This window comes from Echinops telfairi, unplaced genomic scaffold, assembly GCF_000313985.2.
Source record: "Echinops telfairi isolate 266 unplaced genomic scaffold, ASM31398v2 ScPeMD7_2;HRSCAF=8, whole genome shotgun sequence".
NCBI lineage: Eukaryota > Metazoa > Chordata > Mammalia > Afrosoricida > Tenrecidae > Echinops > Echinops telfairi.
Genome location: NW_022103898.1, coordinates 5046750 through 5063493, shown reverse-complemented (window position 1 = coordinate 5063493; position 16744 = coordinate 5046750). Strand labels below are relative to the sequence as shown.

At 56.0% G+C, this 16744-nt stretch overlaps 1 protein-coding gene across 2 annotated transcripts in view; it reads left to right on the top strand.

Moving 5' to 3' along the window:
• Positions 1-16744, top strand: part of FBLN1 (fibulin 1) — a 101607-nt gene that overhangs the window by 35311 nt on the left and 49552 nt on the right. For both annotated transcript variants that reach the window (XM_045290019.1, XM_004700222.4), the window contains exons 9-14: positions 58-201; positions 1482-1610; positions 2347-2472; positions 4510-4629; positions 9156-9287; positions 11543-11666. In XM_045290019.1, coding sequence (XP_045145954.1) covers positions 58-201; positions 1482-1610; positions 2347-2472; positions 4510-4629; positions 9156-9287; positions 11543-11666 — 775 coding nt within the window. The remainder of the gene's footprint in view (positions 1-57; positions 202-1481; positions 1611-2346; positions 2473-4509; positions 4630-9155; positions 9288-11542; positions 11667-16744) is intronic.

Here is a 16744-nt window from a genome sequence, read left to right as displayed (position 1 = left end):
CCAGAGCCCCCCCCCCCCAAAACTGACCTTGACATCCCGTCTCCTTTCCCACTGCAGATATCAATGAGTGCTTGAGTATCAGTGCCCCCTGCCCTGCCGGGCAGACGTGCATCAACACAGAGGGCTCGTACACGTGCCAGAAGAATGTGCCCAACTGTGGTCGAGGCTACCACCTTAATGAGGAGGGCACCCGCTGTGTCGGTGGGTCTACACTTTCAAACTCTGGGGTCCTGGCACACACACCCTGCTCCTGGGACTCCAGAGGAGAGCCCCCCCAAACCGGCCATCCCCACTGGTCCATCCCGTTCACGTCCAATCCCCAAGCAGAGGCCTTTATTGTGTCTTGCCTGGACCGGTGCAGTCGAAGCACAGCCTGTCCACAGCCTCCAGCCTGGCACCCTGCAGGCACATGGGGGCCTCCTGAGCTCCCCACCCAGTGCTGGCTGCCTGGCGGCCACAGAACACAAACCCAGGCAGTAGTAAGAGTCCAGTCCTCCCGAGCTGGCTCCTGATGCACAAACCTCATCACCAGACTTTGCATGGTTTTCCCCTTATTCCTGTGGTGACACCGTGGTGAAGTGCTTGACGGCAAGGTTAGCAGTTCAAATCCACTCAGCCGTTCCACAGGGCCTGGTAATCACCTCCATAAAGACGCCCCACCTAGGAAATACTGTGGGCAGTTCTAGTCTCTCATGGGGAGCCAGGACTTACAATGGACTTGACCTCAGTGGGTTTGGTTTTGGGGATCAGCTGTTAATCAAAAGGTCATGGTTTGAACCTATCCTCCGGCCCTGCAGGGGGAAAAAAAAAATGTGGCTATGTAAAGATTAACTCTCTCTCACACACACACACATACACACACACACACACACACACACACACACACACACACACACACACACGCTGTCAAGTCCCTACAGACCCAGTGACCCTACATAGGGTTTGTGAGGTCGTACCTCTTTACCAGAGCACACAGCCTCATGTTTGGACCTCAGAGTAGCTAGGGGGTTCCAAATGCTGACCTTGAGCTTAGCAGGCTGGGAAGTCACCCACCATATGACCAGGTTTCCTGGGAATCCCTGTGACGCAGATCTACTCATTCACATGGCCTTGATTCGAAGTCACTCCCCACACAAGCCCCGCCTTTCCCCTGTGTGACCCTCAGCCTGAAACCTGCCCCACCTGTTCCCATGTATCTTGGGGTCCACGGCGGAAGCATCCTCCACCACCCAGCTGACCCCATGTCCTGTCTCCAGAACCTGTCCTCTGAACGAGAGTCAGAGCTGAGGGGCTGTGGAGCATGGGTTGGGTCCCCAGGGGAAGGGGCTTCGTCCCCAGAGGGAGGAGCAGGGGCTTCCTCCGGGCAGTGCTATCTCCCGGCATGGGGCCCGCACACAATGGGTGCCCCACGAAAGCGGAGCGGAGGGAGGGAGTGGTGCCCCTCTCTTGTGCGGGTGTAAACGTGTCTGTCCCCTGTGCAGATGTGGACGAGTGTGCGCCGCCCTTGGAGCCCTGTGGGTCGGGGCACCACTGTGTGAACACCCCGGGGTCTTTCCACTGTGACTGCAAGTCTGGTTACTATTTTGAAGGCATCAGCAGGACATGTGTGGGTACGTGGCTGGCCTGCAGGCCTTCTTAGGGCTAGGGTGCCCCTGCCGAGTGTGTGGTGCCCCTGCCAAGGACATGGGTATTCTAAAGGCCTTGTTAGGGTCTGGGGAACCTGTCTGGTAGTGAGCATCCTGCAGGCTTCCCTGAGAACTGGGGTGCCCCTGCCAAGTATGTGGGTGCCCTGCAGGCCTTCTTAGGACCTGGGGGGACACATCTAAGGGTGTGGGTATCCTGAAGTTTTCCCTTTTGTTCCTGGGCATTCTCGTAGGCCTCCAGGAGCCTGGGGACCTAGCTGGGTGGGTACCAACGAGTCTTGGCTTAGGGTACCACAGCCGAGTGGCCCTCAATGCTGGGCCCTTCCTTGTCCTTGCCTCAAAGTCCCGAATGCAGGCAGCTACCTGGGAAGAACTGTCTCCCTTCCAGGTGTGGCTATATCCACCTGGTCTGAGAACCTCCAGGAGAGGGGCACCCCTCTGGACCTAGCCTATCTCCCCAAACCAGGAATCCCTGGATGGGTAGGGGCTGGCCCTGGCTGATCCTCTTCTCACCAGTGTTAGGACAGGCTGGCATGCTTGCCCAGGTGCTCTGATAGGGGGTGGGCAGGCCGGCCAATGGGGTGTGCTCTGGCCACTCCACGGCTTGCTTAGTTTGGGGGCAGTCATTTGCAGGGGAGGTGGGGCTGCAGCCACACGGGCTGCCATTCTGGGATGGGTCTGGAGCCCCCTCTTCTGCTTGCAGACATCAACGAGTGCCGACGCTACCCTGGCCGCCTGTGTGGCCACAAGTGCGAGAATACACCCGGCTCCTATCACTGCAGTTGCACGGCCGGCTTCCGGCTAGCCGCAGATGGCCGCTCCTGTGAAGGTGAGGGCGGGCGGAGCCGGGAAGTGGGGGCGGGGCTAGGGGCGTGGGCGGAGTTTGAAGTGACGCATAGGTCCATGGAGGTGGGGGGCGTGGCCAGGGCACAGGTGGGGCCAGTTTTATGAAGAGCAGGGCTACCCCGTGAGGTACCTGTCAGCCAGTTAAGGTGAGGGCATCCCATAGGGTGCCCTGGAGGATGGACCCTTTCTTACCCCCACCCAGTGTGCCGAGCTGCTGTCCCCTGAGCAACCCCCCCACCTCCTAGTAAGTGGAGCGGGTGCACCTGTTTCCTTCCGCCGTGGCCCCAAGTGTGTCAGTGTGGTATCTAGTCGATTCCTACTTGTAGCGACCGTACAAAAGAGCAGAATTGCCCCCGTGGGTTTCAGAGACTGTAAATTATTGCGGGAGGAGAAAGCCTCATCTTTCTCCCTCAGAGCACCTGGTGATTTTGAACTGCTGTCCTTGTGGTTCTCAGCCCATTGCATACCCATTACACCACCACCAGGGCTTCCTCTTAGCCACAGGGTGGATATTTCAGGGGGTGCAGACCTCGTGCAGATGTTGAATCGCACACCAGCTACAGGTCGGTCATGTGCACCGGCATGGGCGGGGCTGCAGCTGATGTTAGGTGCCATGAGCCTGGTCCGACTCTTAGTGCCCCTCTGCACAGCAGAACGAAACGCTGCCTGGCGCTGGGCCATCTCACAATTGCTGTCTGAACCCATAGTTGTAGTCACTGTGTCCATCCATCTCATCAAGGGCCTTGCTCTCTTTCGCTGCCCCTGGACTTTACCAAGCGTGAGGTCCTTCTCCAGGGACTGGTCTCCCCTGACCACACGTCCAGAGTACAGGAGACAAAGTCTCTCCATCCTTGCTTCTAAGGAACATCCTGGCTACTTCTTTCAAGACAGATCTGTTTGCTCTTTGGGAAATCCGTGGGCTCCAATCACAGTGGGTAGAAATACGGTGGGGTGGGGGCTAGATTGGGCCCGACCCCTGCCCCAGGCACGGGAAGAGGTGATCCTCATCCCCAGGGTGTGAGGAGGAGGAGCCTTGATGTCCCAGCCAGGACTTAAAGGGCCTCCTTCAGTCCTGCCTTCCGCTGAGGAAGTGTGTGGGCGGATTGAGCGGGGCAGGGCTAGACTTCTTAGCGAAAGGATTGCTCACTCTGGGATCTGAGGCCAACTGGGGGCTTGGTGGAAGATAGGTGGTGAGGGAAGGGGGGAAGATGCCACACTTCACTTACTGGGCATGGAGCCAAGTCACCTCGGGGTGGCCTCAGGCAGGACCCGCTTCTCCATGTGAAGTGTGTGTTCACTTGAAGGGCAAGGTGGTGGTGGTGGGGTCTCAGTCTCGTAGTGTTACTGCACTAACAGAAGTACCACAGAACTTTTTTCTCTCATGGTCCAGGAGGCGCCACATTCAAATTCAGGGGTCGGCTCTAGGGAAGGCCCTCTCTGTCCACACTGGGGGAAGGTCCTTACCTCAGCTTCCCTCTGGCCTGCCTTCTTCATTCCTGGGTGGTCCCCACAGGGTGTCTGTGTTTGCCTGTCCCTGCTTCTAATCTGCTCTCTGTCTACAAAATGATTAGGTTTCGGACCACCCCCACTTTAATACAGGAGCCCTGGTGGCACAGTGGTTACGAGTTGGGCTGCCAACTGCAAGGTCAGCAGTTTGAAACCACCAGCGGCTGCTTAGGAGAAAGACAGGTTTTCTACTCCCGTAACAAGTTACAGTCTTGAAACCCACAGAGGCAGTTCTACTCCGTCCTAGAGGGTCGCAGTGAGTTTGGCTTTTTTGAATTGCCCTGATACAGCTGTATCAGCTTCAGAAGGAAATTCCTTTTTCCAAATGAGATGGCAGCCCCAGGGTTAGGGGTTAGGATTCCTACCCGCCTTTGTGTCCTCCATTGCTGGGCCACAATACCATCATCACCAGGACAGTCTGCCCTTGCCCCGTTGGCGTGTTCTGGCTGCTGGGAGGCTGGGATGTCAGCCCCGGCTGTGAGGGTGACCTTGGGGGCTGCCCCCTCTCTTTCAGACGTGAATGAGTGCCTCAGTAACCCCTGTAGTCAGGAGTGTGCCAATGTCTACGGCTCCTACCAGTGCTACTGCCGCCGGGGCTACCAGCTCAGCGATGTGGATGGCGTTACCTGTGAAGGTAAGGGTGCCCCCTGTGGGTGGGAGGGCGCTCCTCGGGCCTTGCTCCCCCACACTGATACGTCCTTGGGCCTGAGTGCCCCCCTGCTTCCCACCCTTCCAGACAAGTTGGTGTTTAGGGTTACCTCTAGCTAAGGTTTCTCGGGATACACTTGAACTACTGTTGAGTGAGGTTTGGAAAGAAGCAATTCACCCCCTGGTTTTTTCCCTAATAAACATGGAGCCCCAGTGGTGCATGGGTGTGTTAGACTGGGCGGATTAGAGAAACAAATTCATTGACACACTCATATGTGTGGTTTATATACAAGGGCAGTTGAGTATTGAGCAAACATCCTAGCCCAGCCCAGATAAAGTCCATAAGTCCAATATTAGCCCATATGTCTGATGCCAATCTATAAAGTCCTCTTCAGACTCACGAAACACATGCAATGACGCTGAGTGCAGGACGACCCCAGGCCAGCGGGTGCAAAGGCAGTGGCTGTAGAAGCATCTCAGCACTGGCAGGGTCTCCATGTGGCTCCTTCAGTTCCCAGCGCTGCATCAGGGTAGGTCCAGGTGCCTTCTCCTCAGGGATGTTTCTCAGTAAGTGAGCCAAGAGAGAGTCTCTCCTGCCTCCAAGGAGGAAATCCAGGAGTTCCCAGAATTCTCAGGAGAAGGCCATGCCCACACAGAGGCCTCATTGGCTATGACCCGATTGACAGACTAGATCCCACCCCTTCACTCTTAATCCTCTCAAGTCCCAAATTGACTCCAGATTATGTAACTACCACAATGGACATGACTCAGTTTCCCTTCTGAGGGTCTCCGGAGCCGAGCTCTCAGGGGTGGGTGGTGATGTGGGGCCAAGGGCTGCAGGGCTCAGAGCCACTCAAAACTCGGCTGCTAAGCACCACCCATGTTTAGGTTTTGGCAGCTCCTCCCCAGACATAGGGCTCCCTGGTGACAGAGCTAGCTAGGCACTGAGCTGCTAACCCCAAGGTCGGTGGTTCGAATCCACCTACTGCTCCAAGGGAGAAAGACGAGGCTGTCTACTCCCGTAAAGACTTAGGGCAGTTCTTCCCTGTCCTGTAGGGTTGCATCGAGTGGGAAAGGATAAGACAGCAGTGAGTTAGAGTTTGTCCTCAGACCTGAGCCACCAGTTCCTTCTCTCTCACATGGGCTGTTAAAGGAAGCCCTGGTGGCATAGTGGCTACGTGTTGGGCTGATAACTGCAAGGTCAACAGTTGGAAACCACCAGCCGCTCCTCAGAACAAAGACGAGGCTTTCTACTCCCATCAAGAGTTACAGTCTCAGCAACCCACAGGGGAAGTTCTGTCCTGTCCTGTAGGGTCCCTAGGAGTCGGGATCAGCTCGATGGCAGTGAGATGTGCTTTTGAGTGAACATGGGGCGTTAACCCAGACCCACCAGGTTGTTGGAGGGTTGATTAGAATAATGTGTTAAAAGCTGTTTTCATGCTTAAATAGCAACTATTAGGATGATTGGAAGTTATTGTTTTTTTTCCATAAAAATGAATTTCGGTTGTTGCTGTTGAAAATGGACACAGCAGAACATACACCAAGTCAAGTTCATTGGTGGACAACTCAATGACACTGAGGACCATCTTCAGGCTGTGCCTCCAGCCTCGCCCTCCCGCTCCCAGTCGGCACACACGCCCTGCCTGCCCCCCAGGTTCCCATCGAACCTTTCCAGTTGCTATTGTCTGACGGGTCCCACGGAGACAGCTCTGTAAAGTGCTCAGTGTGCAAGGCAGACGGGCTTTCCGTTAGCGCTGCTTTTTGTGTCGTGTGTTAGCAGTTGATATGGTTGTGTATGTGGTCAAGGATACGTAATTCAACATTTGCCGAGTCAACATTTTTAAGAATAGTTTCATGTATATCATTCCCATATTGTACAATTTAATGTTTAATCATATTAAGGAAATTTGTGCAACCAGTAAAATCAATTTCAGAACAATTTTCTTCTTGTACTAGTGGTTAGCTCTCCATTTTCCCCATCCTCCCCTACCCTGTCCCTAGTGGATCATCAATCTAGTTAATGTCTCTATTCCAGATTTCATATACTGTATGTATGAAGCACAAACAGGAAGTAAACAAACACCAACGACAGTGACTAGACAAAACATAGGAAAACCTCAAGTGAAAAAAAACAGAAAATATGAAAAAACCGGAACAACTTTAAAAATGGGTCAAAAGGGAGCTCAACGGATGAGATATAATTTTAACCTGACCACATCTGCCATAATCAGTGCTTTTCTAATGCTCTCGGTCGGATAGCAGGGCTATTCACATCCAAGGACTATGTTTAGAGGGGATTCACCAGAGGCTCAATTCATAGAGGGACCCTGCAAGTGGATTTTGGGCTTCCAATGTCATAGCCTTCTGCAAGCTACCCTATTTCCCCGAAAAGAAGACAGTGTCTTATGTTAATTTTTGCTCTCAAAGATGCACTAGGTCTTATTTTCAGGGGATGTCTTATTTTTCCATGAAGAAGAATACGGTACACATTTATTGTTTTATTAAAAGAGACCTCACACTTCCTGTCTGCTCCGGCTGTGCTGCGGCCAACAGTGAGCTGCGCAGGGGCGCCCGCCGCTACGGTCCAGAGTACAGAGTTATGGTAGCTTTTGGGGGGCCTTATTTTGAGGGAGGTCTTATTTTGGGGGGGATGCCTTACTTTCGGGGAAACAGGGTAGATGTCCACAATTTAAGCTCTGAAACCATTCCCTCCTTTGGATTTCATTATGTCCCATACTTGGGTCACATAGGCTGGTGTGCTTCTTCCATGTGGACTTAGTTGATCCCTCACTTAACGGGCTGCTTGTTTTAAGACAAGCCTATACGACCCCAGGCATTATTCTTTCTAATAGTTGGGCACCATCTGGTGTCTTCACTATACTTGCTGTAGCACCGTATCTTCAGCGGTCTCTTCATGGGGTAAACACTGAGCAGGGACATGTCACCGGTGACATTAAATACAGGAACTGTGTTAGGCAGCCATCAGGGGGTGTTCGGTGTCAGCCGTTCCATCACCAAAATCAAGCCCACTGCCATTGAGTGGATTCTGACTCAGCGACCTGTGGGGTACCCACCCCCACAATGGAATGGTTGCCAGGGGCGGTTGTGTCATTGAGGGATAAAATTAAAGAGACATCAGACAAGATAAAGCATGTGAGTGCTCACCTCTGGGACGGCCATGATCGCAGCAGCCAGGTCCTTGCAGACAGAGCGACTGTGTTTCCAATCACAGCTTATAGGCACTTCAAGGACGTGCAAGCCCCCCTAATAACATCATGACAGGAAGGGGTTGTACCATAGGCATACGTGCAATAGGAGGGGGACAACCTAGGGGTGTACATGTGACGTGAGAGGCAGACTCTAAAGTCAAGGTGGCCGCCTAACCTTGATCCTCCCTGAGTTGGCTTGACCTTGTCTTTGGGCTCTCCTACAATCCACTATCCTTATCAGCAGGGAGCAGGCCCCACCTAGGGCTGAGTGCTCTAGATGGCTGATAACCCCCAGGGAGATAACCTGTAAGCAGCTGACCTCCAGGTGCCTAGCCATGGACCGTAGCCATGGACCGTGTGTTAGCAAGCAGCACCTTAGGTTTGGCACATCATATGGGGGGGACAACCTGGGGAATAACTTTTCGGTATCCCACAGCGACCCTATAGGACAAGGTAAACTGCCCTGTGGATTTCCCAGGCTATTAGTCTTTACAGGAACAAGCAGCCTCATCTTTTTTCTGCAAGTGGCTGGGGGGCTTCACCAGCCCACTTTGTGCTTAGCAGTCCCACCCTTAAGCCAACTTGCTACCAAGACTCCCTGTGCAGGATGCGTATAAAGCCACCGCCATCGAGTGGATTCTGACTCTTTAACAACCCTGTATGGGAGTTCTGAGACTGAATTTCTCAGGGAGCCAGTAGCCTCAGCTTTCTCCCATGGCCCAGCTAGTGGGTTTGAACTGCCCACTTTGCAGTTAGCAGCTCCCTGCTTAGCTCCCTGCACCATCAGGGCTCCTCAGCAAACACTCAAAGCTTTCCAAACGCTGGTTCTCCTCTCCCCCTCCCTCCTGCCCAGGTAACCACTAGTGCATTGTGGTCCTCCAGCATCTGCTTAGCAGAGATATTTGCTGTAGAGTAGACTCTCGAGGACTCATTAGCCATTTGTGACTGGCTGTTGATAGATTCACAGCAGGGTGCCCACTACTGTTGTGTCCTCCTGAAGCTCTGAGGCTTCGCCCCACACTTTGTAGCTGCTCTCTCCCCCCCTTATATCCCCCACTACCCCCCCCCAAAAACAAAGCACTCCACATCACAAACCTCCTGTGTGATCCCAGGCTTGCCCTCCCCTCTCTGCACCCCCGTTTTCCTTCCATTTAATGGGCCTGGACCCACCTCCTCGCTCCAGTCCCAAGTGGCCTCCCGGGTCTGGTCACTGGCCGGCAGGGACTAGGGGCATGGGGTTAGGGGCAGGTCCCATGCCGGTTGCCTCGCTGTGGGATGACAAGCGTGGGTCTTCCTGTTTCAGACATCGACGAGTGTGCCCTGCCCACCGGGGGCCACATCTGCTCCTACCGCTGCATCAACATCCCCGGAAGCTTCCAGTGCAGCTGCCCCTCGACCGGCTACAGGCTGGCCCCCAATGGCCGCAACTGCCAAGGTGAGTGTGCGGGCTGTTGGGGCCCCGCTGGGATGCTGTGTGCAACCTGCCCGGGGGAGCCACCCAGACTGAGGGGCACTGGGGGACAGGGGTTTTGGGTCCCGCCCCCATCTGGCTCTCACATACCTGCCCCTCTACCAGCTGACCTCTGCTGCCTCCTGGAAGCCAGGGTGGGCTGACAGCTCTTGGGAAGTGGCCGAGTCTTCCTGGGCCTCCTGCCTCCTCACTCAGCCCTTCTGCCAACCCTTACCGTGGGCCTGCAGCTGAGGGAGGAATGTCAAGTCCTAGATGGGGGCAGCCACTCTCCTGAGGGCCCACCACATAGTTTCAGACACCCCATAGGGTGTGGGAACATTAAGCTCAGAGCCTATGTGTAACGGCTGTGAGGGTATGGCCAGCCCCCTCCCCCCCGCCCCCCTGCTCCCACACGGGCTAGCTGAGGGAGGGCTGGGACATCTGACCTGTGCTTGGTGCCCGATTCTGAGGGGGCACGTTGGCCTCCTGTGCCTGTTCGCTGAGACGTCATGAAGGAATGGAAAGTTCCAGAACCATACTGACTCACTGTCCCCGAAACACAGTCGGTCACAGGGGTTGGAGTCACCCAGTCTGTCCCTCATGAGCTCCCTACGTGGACCCTGAGTTCTGCTTCTGTGGGTCCTCGAGAGGGGGCTGTGGTCAAGGGCAGGCAGGGGCTTGTGTAGACCTCCGGTCGGTTTGCTGCATTTGCCTCTCCTGCTCCTGACCAGGGCCTCCTCCCTGTGGGCTCGGGTCTGCGTCCTCTCAGACTCGGCAGGACGCCATCCCCTTGACCTAGGGCATGCTCTTTGTAGCTTCTCTTACCTGGGTATTCCCTGGACCCCACGTCTGCTCCGGGATGTGTGTGAGAGGAGGGATGACTCTCATCCCCTCATGCCCTTGATGGTCTGGCCTGAACGGGCATCCTTCCTACAGACACCGAGTGACTCGCTGCCATTGATTCTGCTCACGGTGACCCCGGCTCATCGGACAGGCTAGAACTGCCTCTGGATTTCCGACGCCATAGCTTTACGGGAGCAGAAAGATCCATCTGTCTCCTGGTTGATAGCGAGGAGGGACTTCAAGAGGCTCATGGAGTGTGTTAGTCTGGGTTGACTAGAAAAACAAATCCAGAGACACTTGTGTGTACGAGAGAGTCCCATATCAAAGAGTAATTGGATATTAAGAAACAGCCCAGTCCAGATCAAGTCCAAAGTCCGATATTAGCCCATATGTCAAATACTAGTCTATAATTTCCTCTTCAGACTCATGAAACATATGCAATGATGCCGAATGCAGGAAAATCACAGGCCAGTGAGTAGAAAAACGGTCTTGTGGATCCAGTGGCAGTGGAAACATCTCCACGTTGTCTTCTCCAGCTCTCTGAGTGGCTCATATGCAAGAAAGGGAAGGCAGACAGAGTGTGCCTGGCCTCTAGTGAGCTGTTTATCTCCATGGCGCCTCCAAATGAGGTCATCAAGCTGCGACCTGATGGACAGGCTAGACTCCACCCCTTCGCTCAAGTTGACGAGATGATGTCACCGCCACATGGGGAAATGCCATTATCCTTCCATCACATTTCCCACGATATTTTTGAAGGCCTCTTCGGGCCTCCATTCTCTCACCTGTAATTTGGGGCAAGCCCTGACAGGTCAGATGCGGGCGTGAAGAAGGGAAGGAGGGGCTGGTCGTTTGGGGCTGTACCGGGCGCCAGCCTGTCTGGCTGTGCCACTTACGACATGGGTGCCCTTAGGCAGATGTCTTAGCATCTCCCAAAGGGTGTCAGAAGACCACTGGCCTCAGGAATTGTGAGGACGACGTGGGTCAGTCAAGGAATGTGAATACTAAGTCCGTGTTGTCGGGGGCTTCGGGTGGGTTCCTGCTCACAGACACAGACAACCCCCCCCACCCCCCGCACGGAATGGAACCAACACCACGGGGCCTGGTCCCACGCACGCCATCTTCTCAGTTATGTTTGAGCCCCTCATTGCAGGCCCCTCATGAAGGGCCTTCCTCTCCTCCGCTGCCCCTCTACTTTACCAAGCATGACGTCCTTCCCCAGGGACCGGTCTCTCCTCGCCGACAGTCTGTCCAGACTCCATCCCATCAACATCAATGCCCTTGAACCAAAGGGCTGGCCAGGGCAGAGCAGTTCCTGAAGGGCCTGCTTGGTGGGTGGTCGGGCTGCCTGCGTCTGCCTTTTGGAAGCTTCCTGAGCCCCAGCCTCTGGTTGTTTGCAGACATTGATGAGTGCGTGACCGGCATCCACAACTGCTCGGTCAACGAGACCTGCTTCAACATCCAGGGCGGCTTCCGCTGCCTCTCCTTCACCTGCCCTGCCAACTACCGCCGCTCCACAGACACGTAAGTCCCTCGGTCTCAGGCTTGATGCTCTGTGGGGCCTTTCTGGGGGCCCAGCCCCGAGCCCCCTCTGAGGTCTGAGCAGTGGAAGATCTGTGCTTCTAGTCTCAGACCCCTCAGGCTAACGAGGTTGCGCCTCGGAATCAGGTCAGTGGGCTCACCCACAGGCAGCCCCCTTTCCTCCCCAGTGAGACAAGAGAGAGGTTGGAGTGGGGGCTATCTCCCTGGCTGAGCCCGCAGTGGTGGCACCCTCCCTGTTGGACAGCCATGTGCCTGTGGGCCCACGTGGCCTGCCAGGGCAGTACTCTCAAGAGACCCAGCCTGGCCACTTCCTCTCTCTCTCACCTCCTACTGTGTGGCTTGTGTCTCTGTATACCTATTCTCCCCAGGCCTTGGGGTGGCCTGTGGGGGTGCCTCGAGCCCCTTCCTCAGGGGAGCCTGCAGGCCTGGTCTTCACCATGGCACCCTGCCCCTAGATGACCCCAGCCAGCTCCAGGGGTGACCCGGGTCAGGAGTGTGGCTTGTGACCCCATTGGCCCAGCACGGAAAGTTCCCCCAGCAACTGAGAGGGAGCATGGAGCCAGGTGTCACGTGTCCAGGGTCTCCCGTGTGTGTCGTCTCTCAGACTCTCAGTGGCTCTGTTACCTGCTGAAGTCAGTGTCCGACCCTGACGGGGAGCCAGGCTGGCCCTGCCCGAGGTGTCCCTGCTCAGCCGAGCGGTGACTGCCCGGGCTTGGCCTGGCTTCCAGTGCTCAGATATCTCTGGTCTCCCCTGCAACCTGTGTCTTCTGTCCAACTCTAGGGGTGCTGGCTGCTGGCCTTCACCACCCCCTGGGCCTGCGGGTTCCTCCGGCAACATCTCTTTCTGGTTGAAAAGCCCCCCCCCCCCACACACACACACACGGCTTCCTTCCGGGCCTGGCTGTGCCCGGGTCTGCTGTAGGCAGCATACCAAGCAGCCCGTGGGCCACACAGTTCCCAGTGGGCAGTGATGGGGGTGCTCGGAGTCACTGAGAGGCCACGTGGCATTTGGTCACAGGCACTAGCTTGTCCACTCACTGACCTTTGGTGTCCCGAAGCCCTGGGTGCCTGGAGGATGAGTCATTGTGTCTGATTTGGAATTTAGATCCGCCCGGAGACCCACATAGGAGAGGGAAGCCCTGGTGCTGTGTCTGTACCCACCTCCTCCCAAGTCCGAGGTAGCAGAACCAACTCTACCCACACTGCCTCATGCCTCCTGGTGCTGTGGGGGCCTTCTCACACACACGCGTGTGTGTACACACACACACACACACACACACACTGCTGGGAAAGCATTTACTTGTTCCGGAGAGTTCACCAAGGGCCTACTGTGTGCATGCCCCCGTCCCTGGCTCGGAGCACAACAGGTAGTGACCCGGGAGTTAGTTCTAGAATGCTCAGCTGGGGGGCGCTGGAAGTGAGGTGTGGGGAGGGTGGAAGGACTGGCCTGGGGTGTGGGCCCAGGGTATTAGTGGAGAAGAAAAGGTCCCAGCAGTGAGGGGGGTGGAGCAGGCAGGAAGGGGGTGTGTGGACACAGTGGGGGGTGGGGGGGCAAACCTGAGCGTTGTATTTCTGTCCGGGAGGTGGCCCATAAGTGTCAGGTCTTGCGTGCCCCCGGTGCTCCAGTTTCATCAGCCTTCCCCCTTGGCCCATGTGAAGCGAGGATTCTGATAAGGGCAAGGTGGAAGTTGGGCACAGCCCCTGGTCCCAGCCGTGTCCCCTTGCCATCTGACGGTGTCTTTGTTCAGAGTAGCCCTGGTGGAAGCCCTTGAGCTGCTAACTGCAAGGTCAGCAGTGGGAAACTACCACCAGCTCATCGGGAGAAAGACGAGGCTTTCTACCCCACAGGAAACTCACAGGGGCAGTTCTACCCTGACCTAGAGGGTCGCTGGGAGTCACATGACCAGAAAGCAGTGGTTTGGGTTATGAACGGCTGCTCACAGGTGCCACCCAGTGGCCAGCGGTGAGCAGAGGCCGGGAAGTGGGCTGGAGCCAGAGAGGGGGTGAGGTTCTGACCAAGCACTGGGGCTTGCCCTGGTGTTCTGGAAAGGGAGGCTTCGGGGTGTCAGTCAGTCAGTCGGCGTCCCCTCGTGTTGTGTCACTGCTCAGTGTTTTCTTCCTGAGGGCCCTGGTTCCTGACCTGGGGGAGGCGGGGCCCTCCAAGCTCTCTGTGAAGTGATGATTCCTGTGGGGTGACCATGAAGGATAGGGCCCTCTCTGCTGTGTGTCCACGAAGCTCACCCCAGATCCAACAAGCCAGTCTTGGGCTGTGACGGGTCATGACTGGCGCCTGACCCCAGAGGCCGTGCTGGAACAATGATGCTTTTTGTAACGGCTCCCTCGTTCCCTGGGGCCGGGCCTTGGGTGGTGTCCTGGCCCCTCTGGGTCCCTTGCTACCAGATACACCTGGTTTGGAAAGTACTGAGGATTACAGGTTTCAGAGTCTCCTGCAGTGGGTCCCGATGCGTGGCGTCCCCATGTGGTGCATAATGGAACATAATGGTACATAAATCCACATGGGATTTCAGTGGCTGTGAGCTTTACAGAAGCCGGTGGCCAGGCCTTTCTTCCTAGTCTGTCTTAGTGTGTCAGCTCCACGGAGACCTGTTCAGCATCCGAGCCACGCACGAGCCTCCACTTTCAGACAGCTGGTGGCCGCGCACCATTTTATGCCTTCATCATTTTATTGGGGGCTCTTACAGCTCTTATCACAATCCATCCATCCATCCATCCATCCATCCATCCATCCATCCATCCATCCATCCATCCATCCATCGTGTCAAACATTTTCTTTCTACTTCAGCCCTGGGTATCAGTTCATTTTTTCCCCCTCCCTCACGAACCCTTGATAATTTATAAGTTTTTATTATTTTTTTCATGTCTTACACTGTCCCATGTCTCCCTTCACCCACTTTTCTGTTGCCCATCCCCCTGGGAGGGCGTTATAGATAGATCCTTGTGATTGGTTCCCCTTTCTCCCCCCACCTGGTAACACTACTCTCATGATCGGTCCTGAGGGGTTTATCTGTCCTGGATTCCCTGTGTTTCCAACTCTTATCTGTACCCCTGTACATGCTCTGGTATAGCTGGATTTGTAAGGTAGAGTTGGGATCGTGATAGTTGGTGGGGGTAAGCATTAAAGAACTAGAGGAAAGTTGTATGTTCATCGGTACTACACTGCACCCTGGCTGGCTCGTCTCTTCCTTGTGACGGAGGGCAAGCAGTCTTTTCATGGGACCACTGCTGGCCCCAAAGGCTATGTGACCCATCTTGCTGTGAGTTCTAACCCACAGAGAGCAGAGGAGTTGCCTTGTAATTTGTTTTCATTGTGATTTGGGTGAAGGACCTACAGGGAACACACTGGTCCTCCATCCAGTGGTTCCTTCCTTGGCTCCTATCTCTCCAGAAGGAGGTTGCCTGACCTTCCTTCCGTGGGACCATTGGGTGGGCTGGAACCGCCGGCCTTTATGGTAGTCGAGAGCAAACCATTTGTGCCATCGGGGGGCCTGGATGGAGGTGGTGCCTCTCTACTGGGAGAAACGGAGGTGCGGGGGCGAGGGGAGGATGAGGGGATATCACGCCCACGCACAGGGGTCTCGGGGTCCCTCTGGTAGCAGTGCTCTTGTTTCTTGACCCGCGCCGTGAGGCAGGGAGCCGTCTGAGGCTTGGCGTCCAGGCAGAGGAAGTGGGCCTGGGCCCCTCAGGCTGGTGGTCCCCAGGGGTTTGACTCAGCCGGCAGCATCCCAGTCAGCTGAGGGGGACTGCTCCAGGCTAGGAGTCGCTGACAAGTGACACGGAGGGGGACCAGCCAGCCCTCATGCACTACAGACGCCTCAGACCGGAGGTCTTGACATTTTTATGTGACATCCCTTGTCTTCTCTGAGGACCGTGGGGGGAGCCGACTGGGTGGGGGTTCCAGCTCAGTCCTACTCGCCACCACAAGGGGCGCCGTGAGCCGCGATCCACCGATGGCCCTGGTTTGATTTCGCCTCTGCTTTGTCCTCGGAGGGTCTTGGAGGAGAATGTGTTTTCCCGATTTGGGACGAGGTGTCCAAACCAGAAAGAGCTGTGTTTGGGAGGACAGCGCCCACCAGCTCTGTGGTTACTCAGGAGGTCACAGGACACGCTGGCTCAGGGGGCCCAGACAGGAAGGAGTTAGGGTCTCTGTTTCTTTCCTGCGCTCTCTGCCTCCCTCCTCCTCATCTTCATCCCCATCTCCTCCATCCTAGGCTTCCCTGGGTGAGCCTCTCCTAGGCCTGCAGCTTCTTCTTCTCCCCCCTGTCAGGGTCAGATGCGTCAGGCCCGGCCTCCCCCACGCAGCAAGCCTCCTAGGATCCGGACCACGCGCCTCCCTCCCACCCCCACAGGGGTCTCCTCAGCTGCCAGCGCCCACCGTGGGATGGACGCATCCTCTGGATCGGCAGAACCTTGACCATTTCCTCCCCTAGGGGGGATGACTTTTGGCCTGAGGGTGTGACGGAACGGGTGGACAGACAGGGTCGGGCCCTTGTTGTCCCCTTTGCTTTGGCCAGTCTCTGGGCCTGGTTTCCAGAATGACAAGAGCAATGGACTCAGAGACGCCCAACAGAGAGAAGTGCAGACGGCCGGTGTGGCCAAGACAGCAGGTGCGTCAGGTCGAGGACCCGGAAGGCCCGTGGTTGCTGGTCACTGGTTCTGTCTGTGACTCTGTGTTCATGGGACTTGGGGTGTCCTGATCGAGGGTGTGGAGCTGAGACATCAGGGCACGGCTATTGTTGAGTGTGTAGCCCTGGCTAACACCCGCCGTGTGCAGAACCCAGGGTGCATGCCCTCTGGAGCCTGGGTGACCAGGGTGCTGGTGCCCAGCCTGTGAACCAGATTGGACGAGACGACCCGTCCCCATCCTGACCGAGACGGACCAAGGGGTATGTGCTGTGCCCCTCTGTCAGGCAGCCGGTCACATGCAGTGGTTTAAGCTCCGGTGTTATCAATTCTGGAATGTTCTAATAAAGTGGGCGTGGAGCAGGTGACACTTGAAAAGCCACAACGGTCAAGGCCAGTGGCTTGGACACGCCCCCCCA